Below are 26,859 nucleotides of genomic sequence, written 5' to 3'. Positions count from 1 at the left end.
TTTTTATTTGATCAACTGACAGAGCTGGGGAAAAAAAGAGTATTTTGCACAGCACAAACCCTTTTCTAAGGCTTATATAGATTTACTTTGAGGTTGATATGACTTGAGAGTTGCTGCTGAGCTCAATTCCATTGTTAATTTATTAGACAATTTGCAAGAGAAGCAGAGGATAAAGCCTACAGAGTAACTATTAGCAGCTGAGCAGGGTAATCACAATGTGCAATAATCCCATTAATTCCATTGAGTCCTTGTCTTTTAGTACCCAGTTGAGTTTCGGTGCTTAAAATTCCTTAGACAGACTGGTCTGGAAAGTAAAATTCCTAATGCTGCTGAACAGTAAAAACGGATCCTGTAGACAAGTTGAGTTTATTGTTATATTGTTATATGGGGTTATCTTATTATTATAAACAATTTTCCCTTCCTAATGTCCTCAGATGGCTCTTCAATTAAGTATCTGTAGAAAATGATCTCCTTCTTTGTTATGGGAGGTTATGGCAAGTGTCTTTTGGACAAGAATTTTTGCTAGAGATGACTAATTTGGTGGCTGAGGAGAGAGCAGTAGGTGGTGTTTATTTTAGCTTTACTATGGCTTTCAACACTGTCTCCCAAAGCATCCCCATAGACAAACTGATGAAGTACAGCCTAAATAAATGGGCAGTGAAATGGATGGAAAGCAGAACAGCTGGCTTGAAGGAGGCTCATCACTAGTGGAGTACCCTTGGTTGGTACTTTTTAACACCTAACTCTGAGCAAACTGGCAGATGATACAAAGCTGGGCAGAGGAGCTGATATCCATGTAACAGTGGTTGTGCTGCCACCTCAACAGGCTGGAGAAATGGGCAGAGAGTGTTGTCAGGAGGTTCAAGAAAGGGAAATCCAAAGTCCCTCAACTGAGGAGGAACAACCTGTGCACAAGTACAGTCTGGAAATCTGTTTTGTGACACAGGAGAATGTGAGAATCCAGGTGGAGAACAAGCTGATCATGAGCCAGCAATGCACTCATGTGACAAAGCCCACAGTATGCTGGGCTGCATTAGAAAAAGTGTCCCCAGCTACTCAAGAGGGGTGATTTTACTCCCCACTATTCTCTTCAGTTCCAGTAAATAAACACATTGCCTTCAACAGTGTGGGTAGTGTAAGAATGGCTGAATTGTAATTGTATGGAAAAACAAATTATGTCTCTTAATTATAAAAAGGAGAAACCTTCAGCTGTGACAGTCAACATTAATAATCACTGCAACACAAACAAAAAAATATCCCCCCATGCTTAAGAATGTAAAGCTACGCCCTTAACCACAGAACACTCTCTGCATGCTTATGTTTAAAAAGGTTTAATTTTTCACCCTGGTACAAAAATACAGTACAATGTGATGGCAAGGCATTCGCCAGAAACATTCAAAGAATAAAAGGGGAAACCCCGTAAAGCTTCAACATAACCCACCCTCACTTGATGGAACAATCAAAAGGTGAGTGCATAAGGAAAAAAGTTACATTTCTGCCCAAAGGCAAATAAAGATGAATCACACAGTTTTACACAAAAATACATTTGCAGAGCTGATAATTCACATGCTACTTGGACATTCATGAAATGCATTCTACTTGGTGTAGAGGCAGAATTCATGGTTTTGAATATCTAGAAAACAACTGGCCCAGGAACATGCCCCAGTGATGGGAATGCCCAGTAAAAACGATGGGATCACATAATACCAGTGAGAAAAGAGAGATTCAACCCTGATTAGTGTCAAATTGATGGCTATTTCTAGTTTTTCCTATCACATTGTCCTCAAATACCATTTTCCCTACACACCTCCCTTTTAACACCAAATATTAGTGGTTGCTCAAACACACAAAGAGATGTGTTTGCATGTTACCCAGTTGTAAAGAACCACCACAGTGCAAACTGCCAGGCAGAGAGAACACTGTAACTAGTGTGTGTGTGTGTGTGTGTGTGTGTGTGTGTGTGTGTGTGTGTGTGTGAACTCCAAACAGGGTTTAACCTAACATTGTGGACAGGGGAATTATGTCCCTTCAGTGCATCTACATTCTTGGTCTGTTTAATCATTTCCTCGCAGTTTTGGAGCGATGAAAAGGTCTCATTCAGTGTATTCATTATAGTTCATCTCCCAGGTGCTTTTTGAAAGCATCACCTGTCAGCTTCTCCTGGGCCTCTTTCATCCCTTGGACAACTGAAAGATTACACAGAGAGATACCAACTGTTAATCTCAGCGTGAAAATATCAAAGTGAACTGGTAATGAAAGTGTTTTAAAACAACACAGTTACAGAATGTAGATCTACAGATTAATCTGTAAGGAAAAAAACAAAAACAAACAACAGTCCTGCACCCTTTTCCCAACTATGCATGGCTGGATCATGCAAATTCCATGACTTCCCATGCCAGAACTGGAGATAAAATTAGATCCTACACTTTTAGTAGGTATTAAGGTGAATTCTGATTCTGAATATGGTTCCTGGGGCATTAGAGAATCACTCACATTGTATTTAACCACTCCCAGCTATACTTTAACATCATTTCTCTCCACTGCCAAAGCTCCATCTCACTAAAAATGCACTTCAAACAACTTGGCACATACCTTGATCAGCATTGGTATAGAAATACTTGTAGCTGGGGTTTCCTCTCTCATTTATGATTTCTGGATGGACTTTTCCACTGGGGTCTATGAAACAAGAAATCCAACAGGAAATTTAGGTGGAAACAGTAAGAACCCAGTGAAAGGACACAACAGCTGTGGATGCCTTACCCATGAAGAGGATTCTGGGAATGTAACCTCCATCAGGACTAAAGGCTTCATCCTTTGGCTCTTCATCATCCTATCACAGCAAGGCAGGGGAGAGGAAAGATATTAGCAAGACATCTAACAAAACATGGTGCCTTTTACAGAAACAAGTTATTGCCTTCTGATTCCTTCTACCCTGAGCAATTTGCCTCTTGAACAGACCCTAAGTAACTGCAGTATCCTCCACACTCAAAGGGAAGAAAGTTGTTTTTACCTACCTACGTATAATTTGTGAAAACAATAATATTTTTTCTGGTCTGTCAATTTGCATTACCCACTCCACTCTGGTATAGGAATGTTTGATACGTACTGAGAGAATGAACATAAATTCCTTTCTTGTGGAAACTGATTCACACAAGGTACAAACTGTTAAAGAGACAATGGCAGAGAGCCAGGTTTATAAGTACAATTAAAATAACCACACTAGAAAAAAGTATTTTTTAAAACAATGAGCTCTATCAATCAATCCTGAATGCCTAGTCAGGAGTGCAGGATTTAGGATGTACACAAAACAGGGTGCAATCAGTTGAGTCAGATTTCAAATGCTTCATTACTAGGCAGAACATGGATACAGAGCAGAAGACAGCCTACCTCAAGGTTGACCATAACAAAATTATGGGCAAGTTCAGAGATCTCCTTGGATTCAGCAAACTTTGGCTTTAAAGCTAAATGTAAAAAATAAAAATAAGAGGTATGTAAAAACAGTGGAAAATATTTCAGATTTTCAGGTCAATATCAAAATCTCCATCCCTCCCTCTGTAGAGGTGGCACTTTTCAATAAGCAGTGAGTAAATGGAATATATGTAGCCAACCCTTCCAGCCAGACTTGGAACAGGAGGTACCTGAAGAAATTCTTGCTTGGCAGCCATGGGCTGAAGCCTGCCCAGCAAACATAGGTGGTTATATTTGATTCAATGCAACAGGAGCAGAAATCCTGCTGTGAACCATCACTCCCACTCAACTGCCTCATCCTTTAAGGCTTAGCCATACACTCAGCTTGTTTGTTTGCTATGGGACTGCCATATTACACCACTCTCAAAGAAATACAAATACCATTAGTTACATTTTGGATGCAAACTTCATTTCTCATTGCTACATGATTTCTATGCAAAGGTTAATTAGAAATTTCAGCAAGCTCTAGTATTAAATGCACTTACCTTTGCAAGCTCCACACCAGGACTTGTGGATGATAACCATAAGAGGCAAACCACTAACAAAAAGAAGAAATAAATTTGTCAAAGAAATTCTATTACATCTACAGTTTAACAGTCAAGCCTTCCTCAAAGGCTAAATGTAATGGGAAATAAATCAGATGTAAAGAGATTATGTGGTGCTCTAAGACTGTTCTTGCAAAAAGTTATCCCAATCTTAAAACATGTGATAAAAATTTACTATAGCTGCCAGCCAATAACTGCTTGTGTAGAGGAAGAGACTTTCTCTTCTTAGTTTACATTTCTCAGATACACAACTGTTCATGCTTTTTTTTCCTGGATTACTGGAAACGGTTAATGACAGCAGCTGCTTGAGAGATCTCAGGATGGATTTTCATGGCTGCTTAAGGCAATCCAGTGGGTGACAATCTCTCCCCATTACAGCCCACATGTCTCAGTCACCTCTTGTGACTAAGGCCCTCCACTGAGCACCCAGCAAAGCCAATAACCCAGCAAACCCTTTGGCAGCCTGCCTGGCTTCCTACACATTTGTATGCTGAAACTAATTGTGATGGATGTGTCCAGTACCAGGGCTAAGAGGGGGTCTGTGAGCAACTGCAGCCTAAATAAGCAACACAAAAGGACCAAAGTTATTTTTGCTTTCCTTCTTTCCAAATAATTCATTTTACCTTTACTAGCTATGCTACCCAGAGGTTAAGTTTCCATATCATAATGATATGGATTCCAGAATAGTAAGAACAGCCTAAAACTAAGTGAAGGAGAGGAAGGAACCTGGAGAGAACATCCTATATGGATACTTCTCTCAGGATCTGCCAAGCAAAGCAAACTGTAAGCTTTCTCTGACTGTAAACTCTGCACCATATTAGGGGGTAAAAATAAAGTCAAATTTTCATACACATGAATTATTAACGCCTTTGCACACAACAACACTAATTACTAGCAGAACTGATGTATGAGTTTTTCTTTAGCTGTAAATAGGTATGAAAAGAAATCTCTACTTAGCAGTGCTCAGTTATGAACTTTAGAAAGAGGAAAGGGTGCAAAGGAAGCCATTAACATTTAGAATTGTTCAAACACAAATTTGCCATCTATAATTAACTGATATGTCATCAACTTTGTATCTGTTTGCAGTAAGGAGCAAAACCACACATTTCCCTAGTAAAGCTTGCATCATGTCAGTGCCCTCTCCCTGATGATGAAAAACCACTTATTTTCAATGTTTCTATAGAGAGTCCAAAATTATTTTGCTTCTTGCTTGAGGAAAGGCTGATTTAAGACTGGGTTTAAGATTGTTCTTATCATCAAGGATAAGCGATTCATGTTGAAAGAGTTCAATCATCTGGTGCTCAGTACCGCCACACACTTTTTAAAGAGAAATTTTAAAAGCAGATTTTAAATGGAAGTGCTCACATCCTTGAAATCCAACTCTTACTCAATGAGAACTCACAGAGGTTTGACCTAATTTATGTGTTTTCTCAGCTTTGTTCTCTTTGCTTCGACTGGTAAAATAAACTTACTTACATAAAAACATTTTTATAGTAATTTCTCAGTTCTGCAGTGCATGAAGCCCCTTAGCAGTTGGTGTGTCAGACAGACACTGTAACTGAAGTAACCCTTCCTGCCCCACTTCAGCAGTTCATCCCAGTGAGCACTACACATAAAATTAAAACCAAAAGCCACCATTTATTAGAACGAAGAATGAAGCGTCCACCAGAAAGTGAGAAGTTTATATAAGCTGTACCCAAAATTATTGGAAACTTAGCTACCCATCACAGCCAGTACAGACTTCTAAGTTTCACACAGAACAGATACTGTCATTTTAGCTCTTATTTCCTATGACAGCACTCATTCTTATGCACTTTGTGTTTTTAAGGGTATATAATGATGACCTTGAAGAAAAGACATGGCCAAGTTATTTCAGTAAAATAGTCCTGCAGGTAAATTAAGACTTTACTCCATTTAAGGCACACATTTTATTATTAGACCTGAAACGGAAGCTTGAGTTTGTTAAGTCAGCACCCTTTTGCAGTGCAGAGTTGAAAATCTCTTTTGGGCTCAGTCAGATTTTTTGAAACAGTCACATCCTAAAAATACACCCTGTTCTAGTTCTGGACCTGAAGTCTCTTCTGTAGTTTGACATTATCTGGAGACAGCTCTGGAAAAACAATCTTCTTATTCCAATGTGGAGGGAAAAGTTTTCCCTACAGTCATCACCTTTTGCACTTTCATGCCACACTATTTGATTACTGAGTCCAAAGGAGTCTCCACAGGAGACTTCTCTTGCTTGGGGATGCAGCAGTAGCTCTCCTTTTTGCAAGGTGCCAGTGGGGAGAACACAGGGGTGAGGAACTGCTTCCCTAGAGATCCCCCCAGCAATGCAGCTGGCTCGGCTGCTGCAGGGACACGGTGCCACCTTCTCAGAGCTGCTGCTGCCGAGTGCTCCCATCCCCGACAGGCGGGACCCGCAGGGTCTGTGCCTCAAGGCACATTCTTCCCGCTTCGAGTACTTCGGGGCCGGACCACGGCCACTGCTGGGTGGCACAGGTGACACTTCACTGGATGCTGCGGCTCAGGTACTGCACGAACATGCTGGCCAGCTGCGGCAGGTTTTCATCGCTGGGCTGCATCTTGGTGTAGCTGATGAACTGCCTCCGCAGCCGGCTCAGCTCGGCCACGCTCACGGGCCGGCTCAGCACCAGCCCCTCGGCCACGCCGGGGACGTGGACGGTCTCGCCGGGCTGCGCCCCGCTCCTCTGCGCGGCCAGCACGGCGGCCAGCACGTCCTGGGTGACGCGGTCCAGCTGGTGCAGGAAGCCGCAGGACTGCAGCGGCTGCGTGCGGGTGGCGCGGTGCGGCGGCGGCGGGGCGCTCTCGAACAGCGCGGCGCGGATGGCGCCCAGCGGCAGCGCCTCCTCCCCGCGCACCGTGAACAGCGGCCGGTCCCAGCGGCAGCTCGGCTCGGGCTCCTCGAAGGGCGGCTCGTCGGGGCCGCCCGCGCCGCCGGCGCAGTGCAGGACGCAGCGCGCCGTGCCCGCCTGCCGCGCCGCGCAGTACAGCTCGTAGCGGATGCTCCGCAGCTCGTTGCCCGCGTCCACGATCACCACGTCCCGCCTGTTCAGCCGCCGCTCCACCTCGGCCCGCAGCGCCGACCGGCCGCCCTCCGCCTCGGTCACGACGTGCGCCGGCCGCTCCGGGCCGCCCAGCGCCTCCCGCAACTCGGCCGCCCGCCGGCTCTTGCCGCTGCCCGGCCGCCCGCACAGCACCACCAGCGGCATCGCCCCGCCAGCGACACCCGACCCGGACGTGGAGCGGCTGCTTCCGCCGGTCACACACGCCCAGAGCTCGGCCCGGCCCCGCGGAGCCCCCGGCGCGCTCCTCCTCCCCACGGGCTCAGAGAATCGCCGCGCCCCAGCACGGCCCTGGCACCGCGACACTGTCCTGCGAGGGGTCCCGCTTAAAAACGCTTAAAATCGCAGCAGCTGCTGGAACGAAGGCACCGCGCCCTCGCCCGCAGGGAATTTAAACTGAGAAGTCCTCAGCATCCCACGACATTGTGCAGTTTACAGAATCGAAGGTTTGAAACTTCCTAGATCACCGGCTCTGGTGCATCTCATTTGATGCACCCCAGCTAATTTTGTGTAATTTTTCATCTGCTGATTTATGGTCAGAAAAAAAATTGTACTTTTGCCAGCAGATCAGTGCATCAGCAATGAAAGGAGAGTGTGGTTCACACCCAGGGTCTTTCTGAGCAGGAACACTAATCCTCCCTAAACCCGAGAGCTCAGACCTTGTTATCCCTCCCACCCCCTTCTGTCTCATTTTAAAGGTTCCTCTGCTGCATTGCAAAGCAATGCTACAATTGTAACTGCAAATAGTGAAATAATCTACTTTTTTTTTTTTTGTTCAAAAATGCTAAAGTATCAAGTTATAAAAACTTGTAAGACTTCTGAAGTGTACCATCTGGGTTAATTCAATGTCTACACTGGAGTGTAAAACTTGCCAGATGGATCAGTTTGTGAGCAGAGCTAAATTAAACAGCAAACCTGGAAGGCACGAGCAATTTCTGCTCATGTCAGCATTGTCAGATCTAGGTTACAAAGTTAAAATACAAGTAGAATTTATAAGCATGCCATTATCCTTCTTGCATTTTAACAAGAAGCAGAAGAAACTTTGAGGGAAAAAAAAATCAAGATGTCATTTTTCATAGAGACAGTGTTCTTTTTAGAATTTTAGCCTCGCCCAAACCAGGTTCTGTCAGTTCACTACAGTTTGAAACTTCCAGATTTTTGCTGCAGATGGAAACAAAATACCTCATGCTGGGGCCTCATCTATACAGGCACAGGGAATTTTAGGGAAGCTCTTAACACTGCTGAGTTTAAGGGCATTGAGCACCACTTACACTTGCACTTGTGTGTTTCAGAACCATTTTTTTTTTTACTGTGATAAATAATTATTTTCTTGTCTCAAAGACATGCTAGGACTTAAATAATTTAATTAGACTGCAGTGATTAAACCTAGGTGGTGCCTTAGCAAAGTTAATAAAATTCTGTATTTTCTCTCCAATAAGCTGTAGGGATCTGAAGAGTCTAAGAAGCTAAACCACCTTCATTTTTGTTAATAGAGACTCTTTTCTATGGTTAAATTTAGGGCTGAAATAGAACCTTTTCTGAAGACACATTTCTGTATTTAAAACTAACAAACATACCTGGCTGCTGCCTCTTTCTTCCCATCTTCTAGTGTTCTCCAATGAATATGATCTCCAAAACCTGCCAGAGAGAAGGGTTTATAAATGCTGCATAATTTAACATGTCAGCTAACAGAGGAAAACAGCCCAACCCTCGAGAATATTTTCAACTCATTTTATATTCTTATTTAAAGCCAACTATAGCCCCACTTCAGGAAAGAATTTTGCAAATACTTACAGCCCACACAGTCGTATGAGGAATCCCATTGAAATTAATTAACAAAAATGTACCATGCTCATGAATATTTCTATATATATATATATATATGTAAATGACACTCAAATTCCTCAAACAGATATTAAAACTGAAGTGCCTTCTGATTATTCTCTGTTCTTTTTCAATCTGTGGACATTTATTATCTGATGAATGACAAATTAAACATGTCAGCATTTGGCTTCCTAAATCCACTGAAGGTGAACTAAACTGAAACTTAAAAATTTCTAGGCCAACATATGATCATTAATTGCTCTAAAGCTATCATGCTAAGTATTCCTGCTGATGATAATATCATGGAAGAGCAAGAAAGAACAGGATTACACAAATTTCTGAGTGTTACAGTGACTGAACGACGCAGGAAGATTTTTATCTGTCATCCAGATAACAAGTCTTGTTATGTCAATTGACTTAAGGGTGAGTCAGTGTGTGTTTAACAGCTGCAAAGCAGCGACTGCCAGGGCTGGGCTTTTTTAGCAGCCAACACAGCAGTGGCCAAAAGCCACCGGGAGAGCTTAGATGAAGGAGATCCAGGAGCTGTACAAAGAGGAACTCTCAGAGGTCTTGGTTCCAGTAATTAACAATTACGGTGCTGGATGGCCAAACATGAGCCTCACCTTGCCCCTTCCCATCCCTAAGGGTTTGGATTAGTCAGGAACCCGAGGTGGAGAGGGGAGCAGATTTTGGGAGTTACACAGAGCCACAGGGGAATGTGCATATTGTCTCCAGTAGACAACTATAGCAAAGAAGCTTGGAGAAAGCCTGAAACAGCGTTAGCAAGGACACCTCAGTTCAGCATCCGGGAGGTGAGGACAGTGGCACAGTGTTTGTGTTAGCTGATCTCTGCTGATATGAGCAACTGTGAACGCAAGTGATGCAACACATCAAACAGATGAGCTGACAGCAGGGTGGGGATGCCTGTCCCTGTCCCCTCACACCCACACAGCAGCTGCTGAGGCAGCCTCGAACACAGGGCTACCTTTGTACGAGCTCAGCGTCCCAGGGCAAAACACAGCTGGATTAGCACAAGGCACGTTTACACAGAATATTGACACGTCAGCTATTTCAGTCAAAGGCCAAAATGTTAAAACAGGGAAAACCTTCTATTGTTCTAGCTGGGAAACACTTTTCAGAAGCTTTTCTATATTTAAAACAAACCCCACTTTGTGGTGAGCTTCGGTGTGTTTTTAAAAGCATTGCCCAACACATTACAGAGTGCACCTTTTGAATGAAAGTCATCTGGGGAATGGCTGGCTGGGATCCACACCACAGCTCTGCTGTCATTGATCAAATTGGTTACCACCAGCCTTGAGGAGGAGATTTACCTGTACGGCAAAGCCACCACCTGAGGTGAAGCTCAGGCCCCGGGTGAACCCGGCTATTAGACACGGTAATTAGACAAAGAGCCTGGGCAAGCCGAGAGCGAGGTGAGGAGCGGTCACGAAGGGCAAGGGGAGGCGAGGGCGGGGGGAAGAGCCATTCATCGCCTGCCAGGAGCCCGGCCCAGACTGGGCAGGCACGGGGGCACCGAGGGGCTGCTCCCCCAGGGAGCCCCTCAGAAAGGCTTCAGCCAGAACCGAACCACTACAGCGGAGCCCCCGCACAGCCACCCGCGCCTCCAGACCCCGAAGCTGCGCTTTGTCCCCGCCCGGAGGCCCCCGCGGGCTAAGGGGACTGGACCCGCCCCGAGTGGGGACAGAAGTTGGGGAAAGCCCGAAGAAAGCGTTTTTGTCTGACCCTTTCCGAGCCCTCCCGCGGCGGAGGCGGCGCAGGCCGCCAGCACCAGGCACAGGCAGAGGACGGAGGCAGCCGCGGGCTGAGCCTTCATGGTGTCGGCGCGGGCAGCGACGACACCCGGGTACGGCCCCGAACCTCCGGACACGACAAGACCCGCTTATCTGGATTTTTTTTTCCTCTTTTTTTTTTTTTCCCCGTTTTTTAAAGCTCAGGAAGTGATGTGTGGCGGATGTGGGCGGTGCACCGCCCTCACGGCTCGGCCCGGGGGTGCCGGAGGAGGCACCCGGCGGGAAGGTGTAGGGGGCTCGGGATGAGCTCAGCTTCTTACAGGGAACCGGGATCCCCGGGGCAAAGTCATCGCACCGGGGCCCCAGAGCCCTGTCTACTCCTCCTGGGCAAATCCCAGCGTTATTCCGACGGGGGCAGGCAGCGGTGGGAGGGAGGTGGTAGTTCCGGATTTATTTTCTCTTTCCAAAATAAACCCTTTTGTCGCGCTGCTCTCTAGAGTTGCCCAGCTGTTGGGAAGGCAAAACCGACCACAAGCGCAGCGTGGGAGGGAGGGTTCACTAGGGAGGACAGAGCCAGTGGTAACGCGTTTAGAAGAGCCGCGTCCCGGGTTTGGGTCACAGGACACCGCTCCCGGACACGGTCAACTGCTGTTCACTGGAGACTACAACTCCCAGGAGCGCTTTGCGCTCCCTGCCCCGCCTCTATGTAAATGAGGTGGGCGGGTCCACCAATCCGCGGGCGGGCTGGCGCCGTCACGTGGCGCGGCGCTTCCTTTCTCTGTGCGCCTCTCTTTCCTTCCTCGGCCGCCATCTTGTTCTCGCCGCGTGTTGGTAGCAGGGGCTCCGCCGCGTTCAGGTGAGGGGGCTCGCTGTTCCCGTGTCTCGGTGTCTCCGTGTCCTGGTATCGCCGTGTCCCGGCCGGCCTGAGGTGGGCGGGGTGCCGTGGCAGCGTGGTCCTATCCCCTTGGGCCATGCTGGGCCATTCCCCGTGGAAAGGCCGAGCGAACGACCCCCTTGTGCGGGGGCTGCCCTGGCTCGCGGGGCCGCGGTGCTCCCGTGGGACCGCGGCTACGCGGACCCTTGAGGGATGAGCCGTGTTCCCCTCCCGCTCGCCGTGCTCTGGGGCTGCCCACCGAGCCACCCTGTGCCCCTTCTCCCGCCGCCCCTCGGGGTCTCTGTGCGCCGATCCGTGCCTCGCTCCCGCGCGTCTCACGATCGTTCCCGGCACAAAGCACATACGGACATTTCCCCATCATACACTGATGGTTCGCTGGGGCAGAGCAGCGAAACGCATTCCTTTTGGTGGAAGGCTTGAGGCTTTTTTTTCACCCATTATAGATTTTCAGGGCTTTCAGTCTTTAAAGGTCCCATCTGACCCGCGGGAGAAGCACTGGACTAATTTCCCAGTCACTTACGTGAAAAAGTCATCCCAGGATTGGATGAAGAGCTACCAGAAGTTCATGTAATAAATAAGCCCATGTATGAACTTCAGAGAGTTTAGATCTCGCTTATTAGTCACAAGTATCATAGATTCATTATATAAATACTATTCCAGGTAATTCAGTGATGAATCTGTCCCTGGGCCCTTACAAAGATAAGGGTGGTTTCCCAGACCCAGTTGTCGTGTGTGTGCTGGTTTGGGTCTGGTTGGAGTCAGTAATTCGGTTAAATACTTCCAGCAGTAAACTGGCATCCTGGAAATGAGTACCTCGGCCTGATGCAGAATGAAATGTCCTGTCGAGTTGCTTCATCGTGGCACAGACACTTCAGCTAAAGGCGGGTCCTTCCTACTGCAGGACCACTATGGATTGCTTAGGTGGTGTGGCTTTAAAGCTCTGTTTATGTGTGTTCGTTTAACACATTGTTTTGGGGGATATTCTAGAAGTTTGAAAAATCCTCTGGAGTTCTAAGAGTGCTCTGAAAATTCTAAATCCACTGCAATTCTAAGAGTGCTCTTTTTTTTTGTTACTGTTTTGAAGGTTAAGTTGAACTTGTTTTTGCTCTTTAGAGGTAGCACTATGAACCAAGAAAAACTGGCCAAGCTTCAGGCGCAGGTCCGAATAGGAGGAAAGGTAAGAAAACCACCAGGGGTGCTTTTGAAAACATAGGCTGAAGTTCATAGAAAGGGAAGAAAAAAATTATTCTCAGGCTTGACCAATACAGGTTTTGTGTGATCTGGCCTATAGTGCAGCTACTTGAAATGCAAGTTTCTTTCAGTTCACAACTGCTGGATGAGCAGTTGTCAGTGTGCAAGCATTGTTTTAATTCAATGACTTCTTGTGACCTGTGAAAGCTCCAGCTAAGCTCACCTGTTGGGTGTTCCAGTTCTGCCTTCCTGGTCTCCCTGTTGGGGATTTTTTTCTTTGTGTCTGATTCAGGCACTGGCTGTATACTGAGCTGTTGCTTTTCTCTGAGCTAGTGGGTAGTTAATGTCACCAATAAAAAGGCATATTTGTTCAGTGTGGCCGCTCATCCACTATTGTAGGGATGATTGTACAAAAGTTTGCAAAGCAGGAATTCCAAAATTGCTGTCTGTGGAACATGCTGAAAGTGTTAATTACTTGGTTGCCAAAGTGGGACCATTTAAATCACTGTATTAGTGCTTTGTTTTGGAAAAAATATCTTGGGGACACTTTGTTATGTGTTGCTTAATATTAAGTAGTATTTTTGTAGTCTGGGTTGGTGGAAGGGAAAACATGCTGCTGTTTGGTATTTCTTTTCTTTTATGCTTAAGAAATAACTCTAAATTGTGAATGATGGCCAGAGCTGTAGGTAAAGGGAAATAAGCTGAGATGCATTTTTGTCTACAGAAATGTCTCATAACTTTCAAGTTATGCGATGTTGCTCAGACTGTGGCCTGACTTTTGCAATTAGTGCTGAGAGGTTTTGAGCAGAGCTGACTGTTTCTTGATCCTTCCCAGGGAACAGCTCGCAGAAAGAAGAAGGTGGTGCACAGAACAGCTACAGCTGATGACAAAAAACTTCAAAGTTCCCTCAAAAAACTGGCAGTAAATAACATTGCTGGCATTGAAGAGGTATAGTGAAAAAATAAGTTTTTCTGTTTGCTATTAAATTCACTCTGTTGTTTTGGTGGTGGTGTGATGGGGTTTGCTTTTGGTTTTAACAACTGTTTTGTCTTCCAAGCAAAACCATAGAGATCTTGTTATTGCGAGGTAAAGTCGTTTGATGTATTGTTCTCTCATTGCATGAATGTGTATGTACCAGGAGAAGGAAAGGTGAAGGTTCTGCTGGCCAGGCCGTGTGTTGTGGAGGTTGTAAGCTCTGTGTGTGTCTTGAATTCATTGCAGAACAAAACTTCTCTTCATTCTTGACTTCTGTGAACCTGATTACCTGCTCTAAAGAGAAGAGCAGTAAACGTACGTGGACTGTGCAGGCACATCTAGTGCCAAGTGTGGTGCAGAAAATGAAGGAAAGTTTAGAAACACCTTGAGTAAGAGCTTGAGTCTGTATTATCAAAATTAGGACCTTTTACTACACAAAAAATGCTGGAATTATTTGCAGTAGTTACAGGAGATGCTTTTTAAAATAGTGCAGACTCTACAGAAGCAGCTTCTGTGTTAATGTAAGTGGGAATGTGAAGGTTTCAGATGTTCCTTGAATACCTCTAATTTACATGTATTAATAAAACATGTTTTCCATAACAGTGTAGAGAGTGACCCTCATATATGAGAGGAGGAGGAGGTTTCTCCATCATTAATTCAGTGTGGCTGTAGTACTTGTACTAGTTACTTTAAGAAGTGCAATATTCAATCTGTGATTAATTGAAGCAGGATTGCAAGGTGCATGCAGAAGTCACTAAGTGCATTCTTTTCTTCCAAAGGCAAATGCAGATTTGGTGCAGTTTGCCTCTAAGTTCTCAGACCCCTGTTACAGAATCAGTTCAGTTTGTCTGTTTTCTTAAGCTTAATACAAATATGCGGAGCTCTATGAACTAAAAGAAGATAGGTTTCTTCTTAGTGTGTGTTCAGGGCTTTTTTCCTGCACAGAGTACAGAATCTTTATTCAGACACAGTTATTAAGGATTTTAAATATCTCAGCGTGTAGGAAGATGATGCAAAATGTTTCTACCTAGCAAGAGACATAATTGTGGAATGTTTTATTCAAGTGAACGCAAGTTGACCTTGGTAAGCTTCGTGCAGATAGAGTAATGTTGAGTCAAGCATGAGTAACACATTTGTGTCATTTTGAAAGAGGCTTTTAAGTAACAGGATGACTGTGCTTGAAGCCTTTAGCTTCCCCATGGGCAAAGGACAGGACATTGCTTAGTTTTGCAGGAAAGCAACACACCTGGATTTCCTGTTCAAAACATATTTGGAACTCTGCCATGTGAGGATTGAGAACTTAAATGTTCTTGTATTTTAGATCTCATCTTTAGTTCTGAATCTGTCCTTTCTCCCTGTAACTTTAAAAATTGCTTAGTAGTTTTTTCACATAAGTTTAATACCACTGTTGTGTTGGATGGGTAGAACTCTCTTCCTACAGTCAGACAGAGTTATTTTTCGTATAATAGTTTAGCCATGCCCCGAAGAAAAAGCTTTTCAACTTTCTAAAGCAAGCCACTACACTGGCTGTAAAATAGAATTCTTGGTGATTCAGAAGGCTAGGGAAGAGGAAGAGAACAGGGTCACTTTGTAGTGTCTTTAGTCTTAAGAGCCCTCTTGGAATTATTGGGAAGGTTTGGGGAGTCTGTTCTAGTGCAGTTGGTACATAATCCCCCAGTGCTGTGTGTGCATCCCTTCCTTGAGCCAGTGTGAGTCCTGTGCTTTTGCCAGCTGGGCAGAAGCAGGAACATTTTCCTGGTAGGTGACACAGGTACCTGTGAAAGGCAATGGCTTAACCTCATGTGACAGGCTGTTAAGTTTTGAATTTAGATGGTGTTAATTCCAGGTGCTTTCATCATGGTTATGTTACCTTTTAGGAAGAATGCTAGTTTGATATTTCAAATCTAGATTTTAGTTATTATGCTTATGTAACAAGATGCTGCTACACTTTGATAAATATTATTAATATATTTAAACAGGTGAACATGATAAAAGACGATGGAACAGTTATTCACTTCAACAACCCCAAGGTTCAAGCTTCCCTCTCTGCCAACACTTTTGCAATTACTGGTCATGCAGAGGCTAAACCGATCACAGAAATGCTTCCGGGCATCTTAAGCCAGCTTGGTGCTGACAGCTTAACAAGTCTCAGGAAGTTAGCTGAACAATTCCCAAGACAAGGTAGGTCTTTTTGGAATCTTTCATAGCTAGCTTAAAGGACATACGAAGTTTTAACCCAAATTTAACCACAGCATGTGACTTAGAAAGTCTGAAGTGTGTGTGCACTTTTATTCGTCTGCCACTGTTGTGGAAACAGGGTGGAGGAAGAACTTTTTTTAGTCTTTGTTGATTCAAGATTACATAGGCAGGTCCTGATTTAAAAGAAATAGGTAAGTCTGGCATGCTGTGATAGCAGGTGTACAGCTGCGTATGGCAGAATGCTTAGGAGAAAGCAAGTTCATATTTTTACTTGGAAAAACTCAACCAGTTCTTTTTGTCAGGGAATCTATTCTGTTTTCTTTGTTCATACAAAACATATTTCTATTTCTGTTATAAGAAATATGCCCTACAATTTGCTTTGGAATTCAACCAAGACTTTTAAAAAAACCTACTTAAAAATCAAAGTTTAATGGAAAACTAAAAAAAAAAAAATCACAGTTATGTATGTGATTCTTTATCTTATATTAATTTTAAAACCTTAGGAGCATGGGTGGAGGGGTGTATGTGGTATAACTATTACTGTAATTTTACAATTAAAAATGAAGATTAGGTACAGTTCCAGTTTAGACTGGTATGGCCATTAAGATGACTGTAGTTACATGTATTGGAGTTGTCTGTGTTTGGAATGGAATATACATCACCTGTTCTAGTGCTTTCAACAAATAGTTATTCCAGTTTTCATTTCTCCAACATTCATATTCAGAGTATAAGTAAAAATAAAAGTTTGGTTTTCTTCTTCTTTAGTAATGTGTAAAATACCTAAAATTTAGAAGAGATGGACTGTCCTAAGCATATTTGAATCATGTATGTTGGTCACTGGTGGGTGCTGTATTACTGTTGCATTGAAACACATGACACCACTTAGAAGATTGAGTCATGCTGATGGTTTTCTTTATCATCTGAACTTTTGCAAGCTCTGTATGAATACCCCATAGCATCTGAACATAGTTCTGCTAATGCTTTGCTGTCAGAATGTCCCCAAGGAAATCTTTTGTTCATGCTGTTAACTCTCAGTACCTGGTCATTTATATGTTTGTCACTATTGGGGATTGGGGAAATGCTTGTTGTTTTCACATGTGTGATTTTTATTTTGTTGTGTGAGTGTCCCTGATTTTGTATCATGAAAACTCAGCACCAAATTTCTTTTTATAGTGTTGGATAGTAAAGCACCAAAATCTGAAGATATTGATGAAGAAGATGATGATGTCCCAGGTAGGCACATGCACACTTCTATGACCACTTAATATATAAATATTTTGATTCATACATTGAAATATGTGGCTTTTGATGTGATTATACTCCTCACTTGCTAAGGGAGGCTTCTTGTTTAGGACAGCATTAAAACACGACTTGGGGTTCCAGCTTTTGAAAAAAGGATTACCTTGTGCAACTACTTTAATTATTGAGTGAAACTAGGTTAAAATAGTTTCAATGAGGTCAAACAGGTATCTAAATATCCAAACAGGGGTTTAGAACTGCAAAGTGACATAATTGGCATAGTTATCAGGTTGTTTTTATATCAAGGTCTGGAATGGGAATTTTTATTTCTGTAGCAGAAGAAAAAAGGCCTATGTCAGTGTCTGAAAGTGAATATCCTAAGTTCTTTATTTGCCAGTGAATAACTATTTTATCAATAATTACATTTCCCTGTATTCTTCAGGCTCGTGTGTTAGCTAAAACATGTGCGGACCAGAGATTCAATTCCTCGTGTCTTGGCGCTGGTTTATTTCTTTGTGACCTTGTATAAAATTCAATTCTCTAAAATGCCAGGCATTCTTCAAAGAATGCTGATGCTCAAAACTCAACTGCAGCTAGTAGAGCACCTTTGAAAATCAGCTCTTAATCACTTAATGTTAAAATTTTCACTGTTGGAGTATTTCTGCATTTCTAGTTTTGTGTACGTTTAAACAAACAATATTTCCTAAAGCCCTTTGAAATCTGCCCATAAAGAAATGGTTTCCCTAAGTGTAATTAAGTACTACTTAACCTTTCCTGTAATTATATGCATTTTCATTAAACTTACAAAGGTAATTTTACTGGGCATTACTGTATTAAATATCTCCATCTTTTTCAGATCTCGTAGAAAATTTTGATGAAGCATCAAAGAATGAAGCTAACTAAAACATTAATAGTTCTGGAAGCTGGCATGGACTAGATTTAAGAAATCAGCTATGTGGTTCCAAAGTTTTAAAGAAACAGAGAACATCATCTGTTAATAGTTCAGTAATATAAATATTTTGTATTTTTATGATGCTGTTTGTTCAGCATTTTCTGTCAGTTGATTTTGCATTTTGCACTTACTCCCAGGATCTACTCTTTTGGTCAAAAAGAAATGTCAGTGCAGTTTGAGGGGTGTGTGTATGTGTGTGGGTGTACGTATAGTGGAGAACAAATTGGAGAACACATATTTAACCATTTACCCTTTTCCTTTGGAAGTAGAAATAAAATGAATCTTCAGCATTGTTACTTTGATTATCACCAAATAGTACACAGAGGGAGTTAAGATTAACATTTTTGTCCAGATTTTGTGACTTGAAGACATTACACCATTAAAACTTGGGGTTAATTTGCTGTAACTATTGTACTTGCAGGTGTTTTTCTCAGTGTACACATATTTGTTATCAACCTTGTGTTGATCCGGTTTTAGGGGAGATGAGTTGTTTTATCAGCTTGTTTGGTACAGTAACTTTTTAAAAACTTAGTCTCATCAAAGTATGCTTTTTTTTAACCTTTTTCAATTTTTCTTTTTTTTGGTGTCTAAAGTTTTGATACAAGCTGATTTTGACTCCTTCCATGTAGGCTTAGCAGTATGTTCTCCTGATGGTTACAAAAGTATTTCCCAGTCAAAAGAAAAACACCTTGGTTCTCTACTGTCAGGTCACTTCCTAAGCTTGGAGGTCTCGTTGGTAACAGTCCAGTGCATCAGTTTTGCACAGTAACAGGTTTTTGCTTGAATAACTTCAAGCTGTTCTCTTGGCATGACTGCATTTACTAGCAGCTGATGATCCACTCTCATTCTTAGGGCACTAGGAACTAAATGCACTGTGTGAGCAATGTTTAGGGTGGGAGGAAAGAGTTGTTGACACTTTGCCTTGCTTCCTGCTGGGCAGTCTGTGCAGTGACTAGCTCTAAAGGGATTTTTTTTTTTTTTTTTTTTTGCCTGTAACTTACCTTGGCCTATAACCTACCTCTAGGTTTGGTGTCATCTATGTAGTAGCTTCTTACAAAACACAAATGCTCCTCAGGCATAAGGAGGACATTGGGAGGTACTGTTGGTACAGTGCAGTATTTATGACCTTTCTTTAAAATGCTTAATGTGAAGCCGTTTTCTCAGAGGCTCTTTCAAGGTTATTGATGTAATGTGCATTACAGTATAGTTAGACATCATTGTAACTTCTGTCAAGGGCAGCTGTGGCTTACAAAAGCCACTTTGTTTTTTTTTCTCTACATCTGTCACTTAACTATGGCTAATTGGAACATATCAGCTTTTGGTGTAGGCTCATATGCTAGAGAACTGTAATAGTACAAGCAAACAGTCCATGAGTTCTGGAGACTTCATGAACCCACGGAAGTAGAGCTGTCGTGGTTCATCAGCTGAACTCCTCGGTTCATTTTCTAGGCTTCGTTCAGTTTTTCCTGTTATATTTTATATACTACGTGGATCTTACTACAAAATAAAATAACAGTACAAAAGAGGAAATGCTCCCTTCTGTGTGTTGTCTGCTCCTCCCACCAGCACTGGCTGAGGAAAGCAGGTGGATGCAGCAGCTGTTTGAGACAGCACTGCATTCTTGATGGCAGTGACCAAGGAAGACAGGGAGGGTCCCGTTAGAGCTCTAGGATTTCACACTCCCTATACTCACTCCTGTTTTCTCTCTGGTGTTGAATGAAACTTCTGTTTGTTGTATGACTGATCAGCTGCAGATGATCTGTTCTGTTTATAAGGAGGAGATGTCTCCACAAATGTGTGCTCAGGCACATGGAATTGCCTTCTGCTGCCTCTGTGAGCCCAGGGAGCAATGGAAGGACACGAGGCCACAGGTATTTGCAGTGTTCCTCTGTTTGCTTAAGAGGGACAAGGGAAGAACCTTTCCAAGCAGCAGCTGTACATAGTTGATCTATGGGACATCCCCTTCCTAAATACTAATCACATACTGAAAATTCCTGCTTATTTGTTCTAATGTAGGAAGTATGTCAAAAGTAATTCTGTGAGAGACTAAAAGTAAGCCTTGGAAACAATGATTCTGTAAGTTTATATAGCTGATTCCTATGAAATACTGATTTAGTTTTTGCTCTTGAATTTACATGTTAAACCCTCACATTTTTCCTATGTTGACAACCAGTGAACCAACTAACTATGCTAGCTTATGTAGTTACATTATCTTCAGTTTTTCACTGTCTCTGGAAACAGTCAACCACTTATGATTTGCTGCTGGAAATTAGAGCTTATCAATCATTAAACTGATTTTAATTAAAAGTAGCCCATCGAGGCTGTTGTGGGAAAAGCTCTTTTTCTTTTGTATTTATTCATGGTATAACAGTGTTTGTACATGCTGATGGAAATGGAAGATTACTAAAAATGGTTTTGGGGAGCGTTGGTAAATAAAAACTCCCCTCATAAATGTGAACACTAAGTTTGCTTGGCTTGAAGCATGATAACCACCATATTTCTGAAGCCCTTGTACTTACTTGCTCACTACTTAACTCTGCTGACATATTAAAGATACTGGTAATGCTATTGACATGTTAAATAACTTAGCAGTGATTGGAAAGTAGGAAGATAGAGCAGAAAGGAAATTGAAATGTCTCCTGGATTTTATGTGAGGGAGTCAGAGCTCGATCAGTGAAAATCAAGGAATTGGCAAATGTGTGAGACAGCAAACACTGACCTTCCTGCCCTGGCTGCTGGTGCATTTGTGTGGTTCCCTAGTTTATGGCTGGGAAACCTGGGTTTGCCTGGCCTCTCTGAGGCACGAGCGAATTCTGTAAAAACCTGCAATTGTTTCATAGTTTTCTCTATGAAAAAGAAATGACTTGTGTGTGATGGTAGCTGAGGTTACAGTGCAGGCAGTGATGCTGGAGACTTGGGGCTGGGTGCACGGATTTCCCGTGCAGAGCTGGAGAACAAAGTGAATTTACAGCTGGAAGTGTTCGTAGGATGGAAAGAGTTAATACAAAAAGGACATTTAATGCACAATACAGACCTTGGATTTTTTATTTTTAGCTTTTGTTATGTAGCAGTATTTGAAGAGTGCATAGGAAAATGATAAGGATGAATTTAGAACTGCTGTGGGAAATGTTGATAACTTCCTTGTATTTGTCAACTTTCCCTGGGAACTAGGAGTTGCTATGAGCTCCCTTCTGCCAGGATCTTCACAAATAATGTTTTGGATTTGGTGTGTAGAAAATGAGCACTGGAGGTCTTACAGCTGATTTAATTACTGAGCACTGGGTTGATTGACCAGTGTACTTCTGTTAGCAGGAAGGAACTGAGGAAGCCATAAAAGTACAGTAAACGTGTACTACACGTAAGAGATGAGCTCATGCCTCTACTGAGGAAGGTCCAGGAAGGATCCTCTGAGGTTCCTTGGCATCAGAACCCATGCAGCTCTGGACAGTGGGAATTTACAGGAGGCTGAGCAAACTACCCCTTAGGTGAAGGTGAGTGAGTGAATTCTTCCACTTGCACTTAAGATCAGTCTGCTTTTATTTTTCAAAGGCAATACTGGTTTGTTCAACAAACAAGTGAGTAGTCTTTATTCTGGGGATCCAGATTTCACTAATTAAATGATCCCTGTTCTGTACTTGAGCAAACAAAGTCGTGCAGAAGAGAAGCCCATCACAACAGCAGCTATAGCAGCTTCATAGAAGTGACAGCACAAGTGCAGGGAATGGTTATTTGCTTTTAACTGCTTCCCATTAAATAATTTTTTTTAAATCCTTCCCTTTTCAAAAGACTAGTTTGCAGACACTGAAGAACTTAATGGATTTATTCAGAAACACAAGGGCTGCAGAATCTATCAAGGATTTGGGGAGCAAGCAAGGACACTAATTCTAAAATTGGTTGTCTTGGTATGTTTGGGTGGAAGCTTGGTTTGGTATCTAGAGCAGGGTTATTGGGGCTTTCTTTTCACATCTACCACTGTTACTGGACTAGAAAAACCGGGCTTAACCTCCCTCTCACTAAGCAACAGACCCCCAGCTTGCTCAGGTGCTGCTTTTTTGTCAACTGTTATCTGTCAGACTCTCACATGTTAGACAGCATCTCCTTGAATTTTGCATTGCAGGTAGATTTTTGTAGCTAAGCTAAATTAGTTGCCTCTTTGAAGTAAAAGGAGATTAAATACTCCTTTGAATTTTTGAAGTTGTTTTTGATATTTTTGTTAAGGTGTGAATGCTAAGGCAAACATTGAAATAAAAAAACATATTCCAAGGCCTTTTGACCTTTCAGTGCACATATCCCAGCTGAATAAAAGGACTTATGCAACCTCATGCACTTTTTTTGCAACATCCTTGTTGCAGCTATAGTAACTGCTTATGTCAAAAAGTAATATTAGAAAGTATTTAATGTATTTTTAGATTCTGTCTAATGCAACTTAGCTGACAAAGAAGAGCCAGTGCTGTGAGATCAGCTCTCTACAGACATTGGGAAATGTGGTGCAAACAAGATTTTGAGAACAGCAGATCTCATTTTGAGGCCGTGTGTGAAGCTGGAAATTTCCAAGCAATGCAAATTATTGCCTGACATAGGTAAGTGAAGATGTAAAATCTCAGCAGATATCAACAGGATGCCAGACTTTTGCACACCAAGAGTGAAGTTCCTTGGAAAGCTTTCACTGATATCTGGCTTTTCTGCTGCCAACAGAGCAAGGCTTCCCCTTCCTTTGCTTTCCCAAGCTGATGCCTGAGGTCAGCTGGACCGGCTTGCTCTGAAGCTACAGGAGCCCATTTTGTTGCCTTTGCCTGACCACCTGGCAATGAGCTTGAAATTCCTGGGAAATAAAGGCTAACCCCCTAACAGGGAAGTGTTTGCAGGCAGGCTGGGTGGGACAGCCAGCAGCAGAGCAGCCTCACAGGCTGGACTGAACTGGCCTTTTAGCCCTGCTGCTGCTGGGGCTTGGCAAGACACTGTAGGGCAGCTTGTGCTGCCAGGGTCATACCGAGTTTGGGAAGAGGGAAGGATTTGCCATATTGAAGCCTTGGGTGATGATGTTGTCAGATCCTCTAACTTGCAGTTTGTTTCTAAATTTTTTGTTGTGAAATAGGGGTTCTGTCCAGTTTACTCTGCCTGCACTATGGCAGATAAGCTGTCCCTTGTGGGCCCAGCATGCCCTCACTGCCCTGTGCCCCAGCCACCTCACTGCTCCACTGCTGCACAGCCTGTTCTGTGAGCCTGTTCTGCATGTCTCCTTCTAGGTGAACACTGATTTACTGGGACAAGTTGCTGAAGTTTTGATGTTTCATGCTGCAGGTTCTTGTTCACTGAAAATCACTTTTAAAGTTACTGTGATATTAAATATGGAATTTCCACTTTTGTGACAAGATCTGGTTTCAAATGGTTTTTGACACATGGTGTTGAATTGAAACTAACCTTAGCTTGCTTACAACAAAGCATTGTTACAATGTCCAGGGAGTAATAATGCAACTAAATTCCTGCTCTGTTTTGAAACCTTTGCTCAATTGCTGGAGACCTGGTCTACTCTGTGATTGACAGTTGTAATTAGTGATATTTTGCATGTTTGTGAAAGAATGCAAATATGGCCTAAAATAATTTTTACTTTGAATATGGATTTCTTCCTCTATATGGCTTCCCACAGCCTGCTACCACAATTTGACTGAAAGACATCGGGTTTTCTCATGATCTCCTGCTGGATATTTGGGCAATTTCCTGTGACTTCCTTCTATTTTGACACAAAAGTGATGTCAGTCTTCTGAAAAACAGAAAAAAATAAAACGGTGTGATTTTCTAGTCTTTACTATATCATCTTTCAGCGGTGTGATTTTCTAATCTTTACTATATCATCTTTCAGCAGCGTGATTTCAGTGTTGTAAATTATGAACTCTTGAACACAGAGATATTATTGCCTCTAACTCTTCTCTTGGTCTTTGTGTTGCAGGGTTGCTTTCATTGGCAGCGTGCACTGAGAAATCATGTTGGCCACTTGCAGCCCTGAAATTGTAATAGTTTATCCCATTACACGGTGATTTTTCCAGCTCAGTTCTCCTGAGAACCTTGAAATAGGTTTTCCATAAAAATATCCCAGATACTCTTTTTTGTTTGAAGGCTATAGTCAAATTTGAAGGGATAATCTAACTATTGTTTCTAGTGGAATACATGTTCTATCCTGATGATTTTGTAAATTATAGAGGATTTTTATAGTGTAGTCTGGGTCACAGAAAACCTGGTGAGTTCTTTGAACAAGCTTGCTTGATCTTTGGCTGCAAGCAGACAAACATCATTAGCATCTTAACTGATGGAAACTCTTCCATGAAAAATGCATACAGTCTTACTGGTTTTAATCTGCACAAGCACTTCACGGCTTTGCAGTAAACTGTAATAAAAGGTTTAGGTGTCTTATACCTCCATTTCCTCAATGGCTCACAGTAGCATCATCAGGAATGTACACTCATTGTGTTTGCCTTTGTGACTGCAGTTCTGTCATCTTCCTTTCTCTCTAGCTTTTGTGGTATTGTCTGAGAAACAGGACTAGTGAATTTGACTGCCATCACAGTGTGCTGATGCTTTCAAACTTCTCAGGTCCTCATGTTCATTATTGTCCAGGATGGCCAGTATTTGTTGGAAAAGAAAAAAGGAAAGTAGTAACTATTCAGAACAAGAATTCACTTGCATTGAATAAATATGGTGAGCAATTCTTTTTATGAAGTTCTCTGCTGAGTTACTATTCTGTGTTAAAATTTGTATGAGATGTGCCTTGGTTCAATTGTTGCCCTTTTATCTTAACACTTAGATAAGCCAAGATAAGAAAGAGGTGATTAAATACTTGTCCTCAATTACTCCTGCCCGCATAAGCAGCCCCATGAAAAATTGCTGCAGGAGGAATTACATGTATTGGTCTAAGTAGACCAATAAAATAAAAACAAGCTTTAATAGTTGTTCCTACCATATTTAAGTAGTCCTGTTAAAGCAGAAATATTTGCAAGTTTTATACTCAGAACGTCTCTCTGGTTTGATGAGAGCAAAATAAAAGATGTCAAAGCTGCCAAAGAGCATTTTTCTTTCTCTCCCCCAAGAGTGCAGCTTCTTGATGTATGTGCTGTTATTTACTTGCCCTATTTAATTTTGTATCATAAGTCAAAATTGTTTGCAAGGGTTCTGGTGCTTTGAAATGGTACCAGGCTTTTTTAGCAAACTCAAAGCATCCATCTGACTGACTGCTGAGGTACAAACATGAACAACACACAGACATCTCTCACTGAGATGTTGAGGAAATAGCTGGTCAGGCCTTCCCGAGTGTCTGACTCACAGTACTCCACAAAATGTCAATCATGTGATTTAGCAAGGCATAAATAAGCCCGAGGTGGTTTTTTATAGGCTTAATTACACGCAGTGAAGCAATGTCCTTTTGCTTGAGCAGGGAGTTGCCACACTGCTGTGAAGGCAAACCATTGCCAGGAGAGCAGGAAAGTTCCAGCAGAGCCATGGAGTTCATGGGACAAGCAGGAGCAGTGTACACACACTTCCATGGGATTTGGTGGTGGGGTTTGCCTGTGACGGTAAGACTGACTGATTGATTCCCTGTTTGCCATCACTGCTGCCTCAATAAATGACATGATCAAGATGAGTATGTGTGTCTCAGATTTTTTTAGTTTTGTTTGTTTATGTCTTTTTTCCCCCTCATATGGACTAGTGAAAGAGAAACGAATCAATGAGAAGTAGGCATGCCTACGTGGAATAATTAGTGGTTGTATTTAGTTGGGAGATCTTTACATAAAACCAGTGACACTATTGTTCCTTTCACTTTAATTTTTGTGACTTAGTATCTATTAAGAAATCACGGTGGTTTTGAGGGGACCTTAAAGATCATCATCAGTTTCACCCCCCTTGCCACATTCCAGTGTCTGCAGGATTCTAGAATCATCCAGTCTGTGTTTAACACCACACCTGGCAAATGGGAATTTTAAGTATGTTTCCATGAATAAGGAGGCCAGCATAGGCTGGTATGTAAACCATTTGCTAAGCTTGTGCAACTGCAACTAATGGGATATTTTCCACCATTAGGGGAAAGGGCTGGAACCACTGCTGGGCTAATGCTTGGACCCCAGGGTTGCCTGTCAAACATGGAAGGTTAAGTGCTCAGGGGAGAACACAATGTTCCATTAATATTGCATCATCGTATTGTGTAATGGGCCTTGCTGGATACCAGCTCCTTTGTTAGACTGTTCTCTGTAAAAACACTGAATAAAAGATGTCCCTTTACCTTAAACCTCCATGGGGATTGTAAAATTAATGACAGCTGCTTTTCAGTGGTTGTGAATGGCAGTAAAGTCCAGTTACAGGGCTCAGGGCTTCTTCCTTACAGAAACAGCAACACTGCCCCAGCATGAGGACATGGATGACAGGATCCATCCCACACATATTCCCTTTGAAACAGACATCAAATTGTTGAATAATCACCAATTTCTGAAAGGTATATTGACATGTTTGTCATCTGGCAAAGCACTCTTGTTTACTGGTCAGCTTTCATTTTTATGGCCTGTTAGATTAAATGGTATTTTTTACCAAGCTCAAATCTTTTCTCAAACCAAGTCTTTAGTAGTAGGGAGCACTTTGAACTCAACTTAGAAAGCACATTCAGTTCTTTCTAGTATTTGGAGTTCTTTGCCTATTGCATAAATTACAGGCCTTATGCACTCCTCTTACTCCCACATGTAAATTATATTGAAA

The 26,859-nt window shown here is 42.6% G+C and overlaps 3 protein-coding genes and 1 long non-coding RNA gene across 4 annotated transcripts; 2 read left to right on the top strand and 2 right to left on the bottom strand.

The window, feature by feature from the left end:
- Positions 1-1,315: 1,315 nt before the first annotated feature.
- KTI12 (KTI12 chromatin associated homolog) lies at positions 1,316-7,429 on the bottom strand. The gene is made up of 6 exons (XM_088169703.1): positions 5,954-7,429; positions 3,954-4,006; positions 3,388-3,461; positions 2,761-2,830; positions 2,593-2,676; positions 1,316-2,186 (listed from the first exon to the last, which is right to left on the bottom strand). Exon 1 carries the CDS (start codon positions 7,241-7,243, stop codon positions 6,521-6,523), a length of 723 nt encoding a protein of 240 aa, XP_088025829.1. The 5' UTR covers positions 7,244-7,429; the 3' UTR covers positions 1,316-2,186; positions 2,593-2,676; positions 2,761-2,830; positions 3,388-3,461; positions 3,954-4,006; positions 5,954-6,520.
- TXNDC12 (thioredoxin domain containing 12) lies at positions 1,316-10,915 on the bottom strand. The gene is made up of 7 exons (XM_014870640.2): positions 10,664-10,915; positions 8,674-8,734; positions 3,954-4,006; positions 3,388-3,461; positions 2,761-2,830; positions 2,593-2,676; positions 1,316-2,186 (listed from the first exon to the last, which is right to left on the bottom strand). Exons 1-7 carry the CDS (start codon positions 10,752-10,754, stop codon positions 2,110-2,112), a joined length of 510 nt encoding a protein of 169 aa, XP_014726126.1. The 5' UTR covers positions 10,755-10,915; the 3' UTR covers positions 1,316-2,109.
- A 538-nt stretch (positions 10,916-11,453) lies between these two features.
- Positions 11,454-20,458, top strand: BTF3L4 (basic transcription factor 3 like 4). The gene is made up of 6 exons (XM_014870641.2): positions 11,454-11,527; positions 12,680-12,743; positions 13,593-13,706; positions 15,713-15,914; positions 17,106-17,165; positions 18,028-20,458. The coding sequence occupies exons 2-6, from the start codon at positions 12,690-12,692 to the stop codon at positions 18,072-18,074; spliced, it is 477 nt and encodes a 158-aa protein (XP_014726127.1). The 5' UTR covers positions 11,454-11,527; positions 12,680-12,689; the 3' UTR covers positions 18,075-20,458.
- Positions 20,459-21,432: 974 nt separating this feature from the next.
- Positions 21,433-25,756, top strand: LOC148222783 (uncharacterized). Its single transcript, XR_015805344.1, has 3 exons — positions 21,433-21,614; positions 22,533-24,816; positions 25,550-25,756. It is a non-coding gene; the product is annotated as an uncharacterized LOC148222783 (long non-coding RNA).
- Positions 25,757-26,859: the final 1,103 nt, after the last annotated feature.

The sequence above is a fragment of the Sturnus vulgaris genome, chromosome 9 (genome assembly GCF_052056855.1).
Source record: "Sturnus vulgaris isolate bStuVul1 chromosome 9, bStuVul1.hap1, whole genome shotgun sequence".
NCBI lineage: Eukaryota > Metazoa > Chordata > Aves > Passeriformes > Sturnidae > Sturnus > Sturnus vulgaris.
This window is presented reverse-complemented; position numbering and strand designations above follow the sequence as displayed.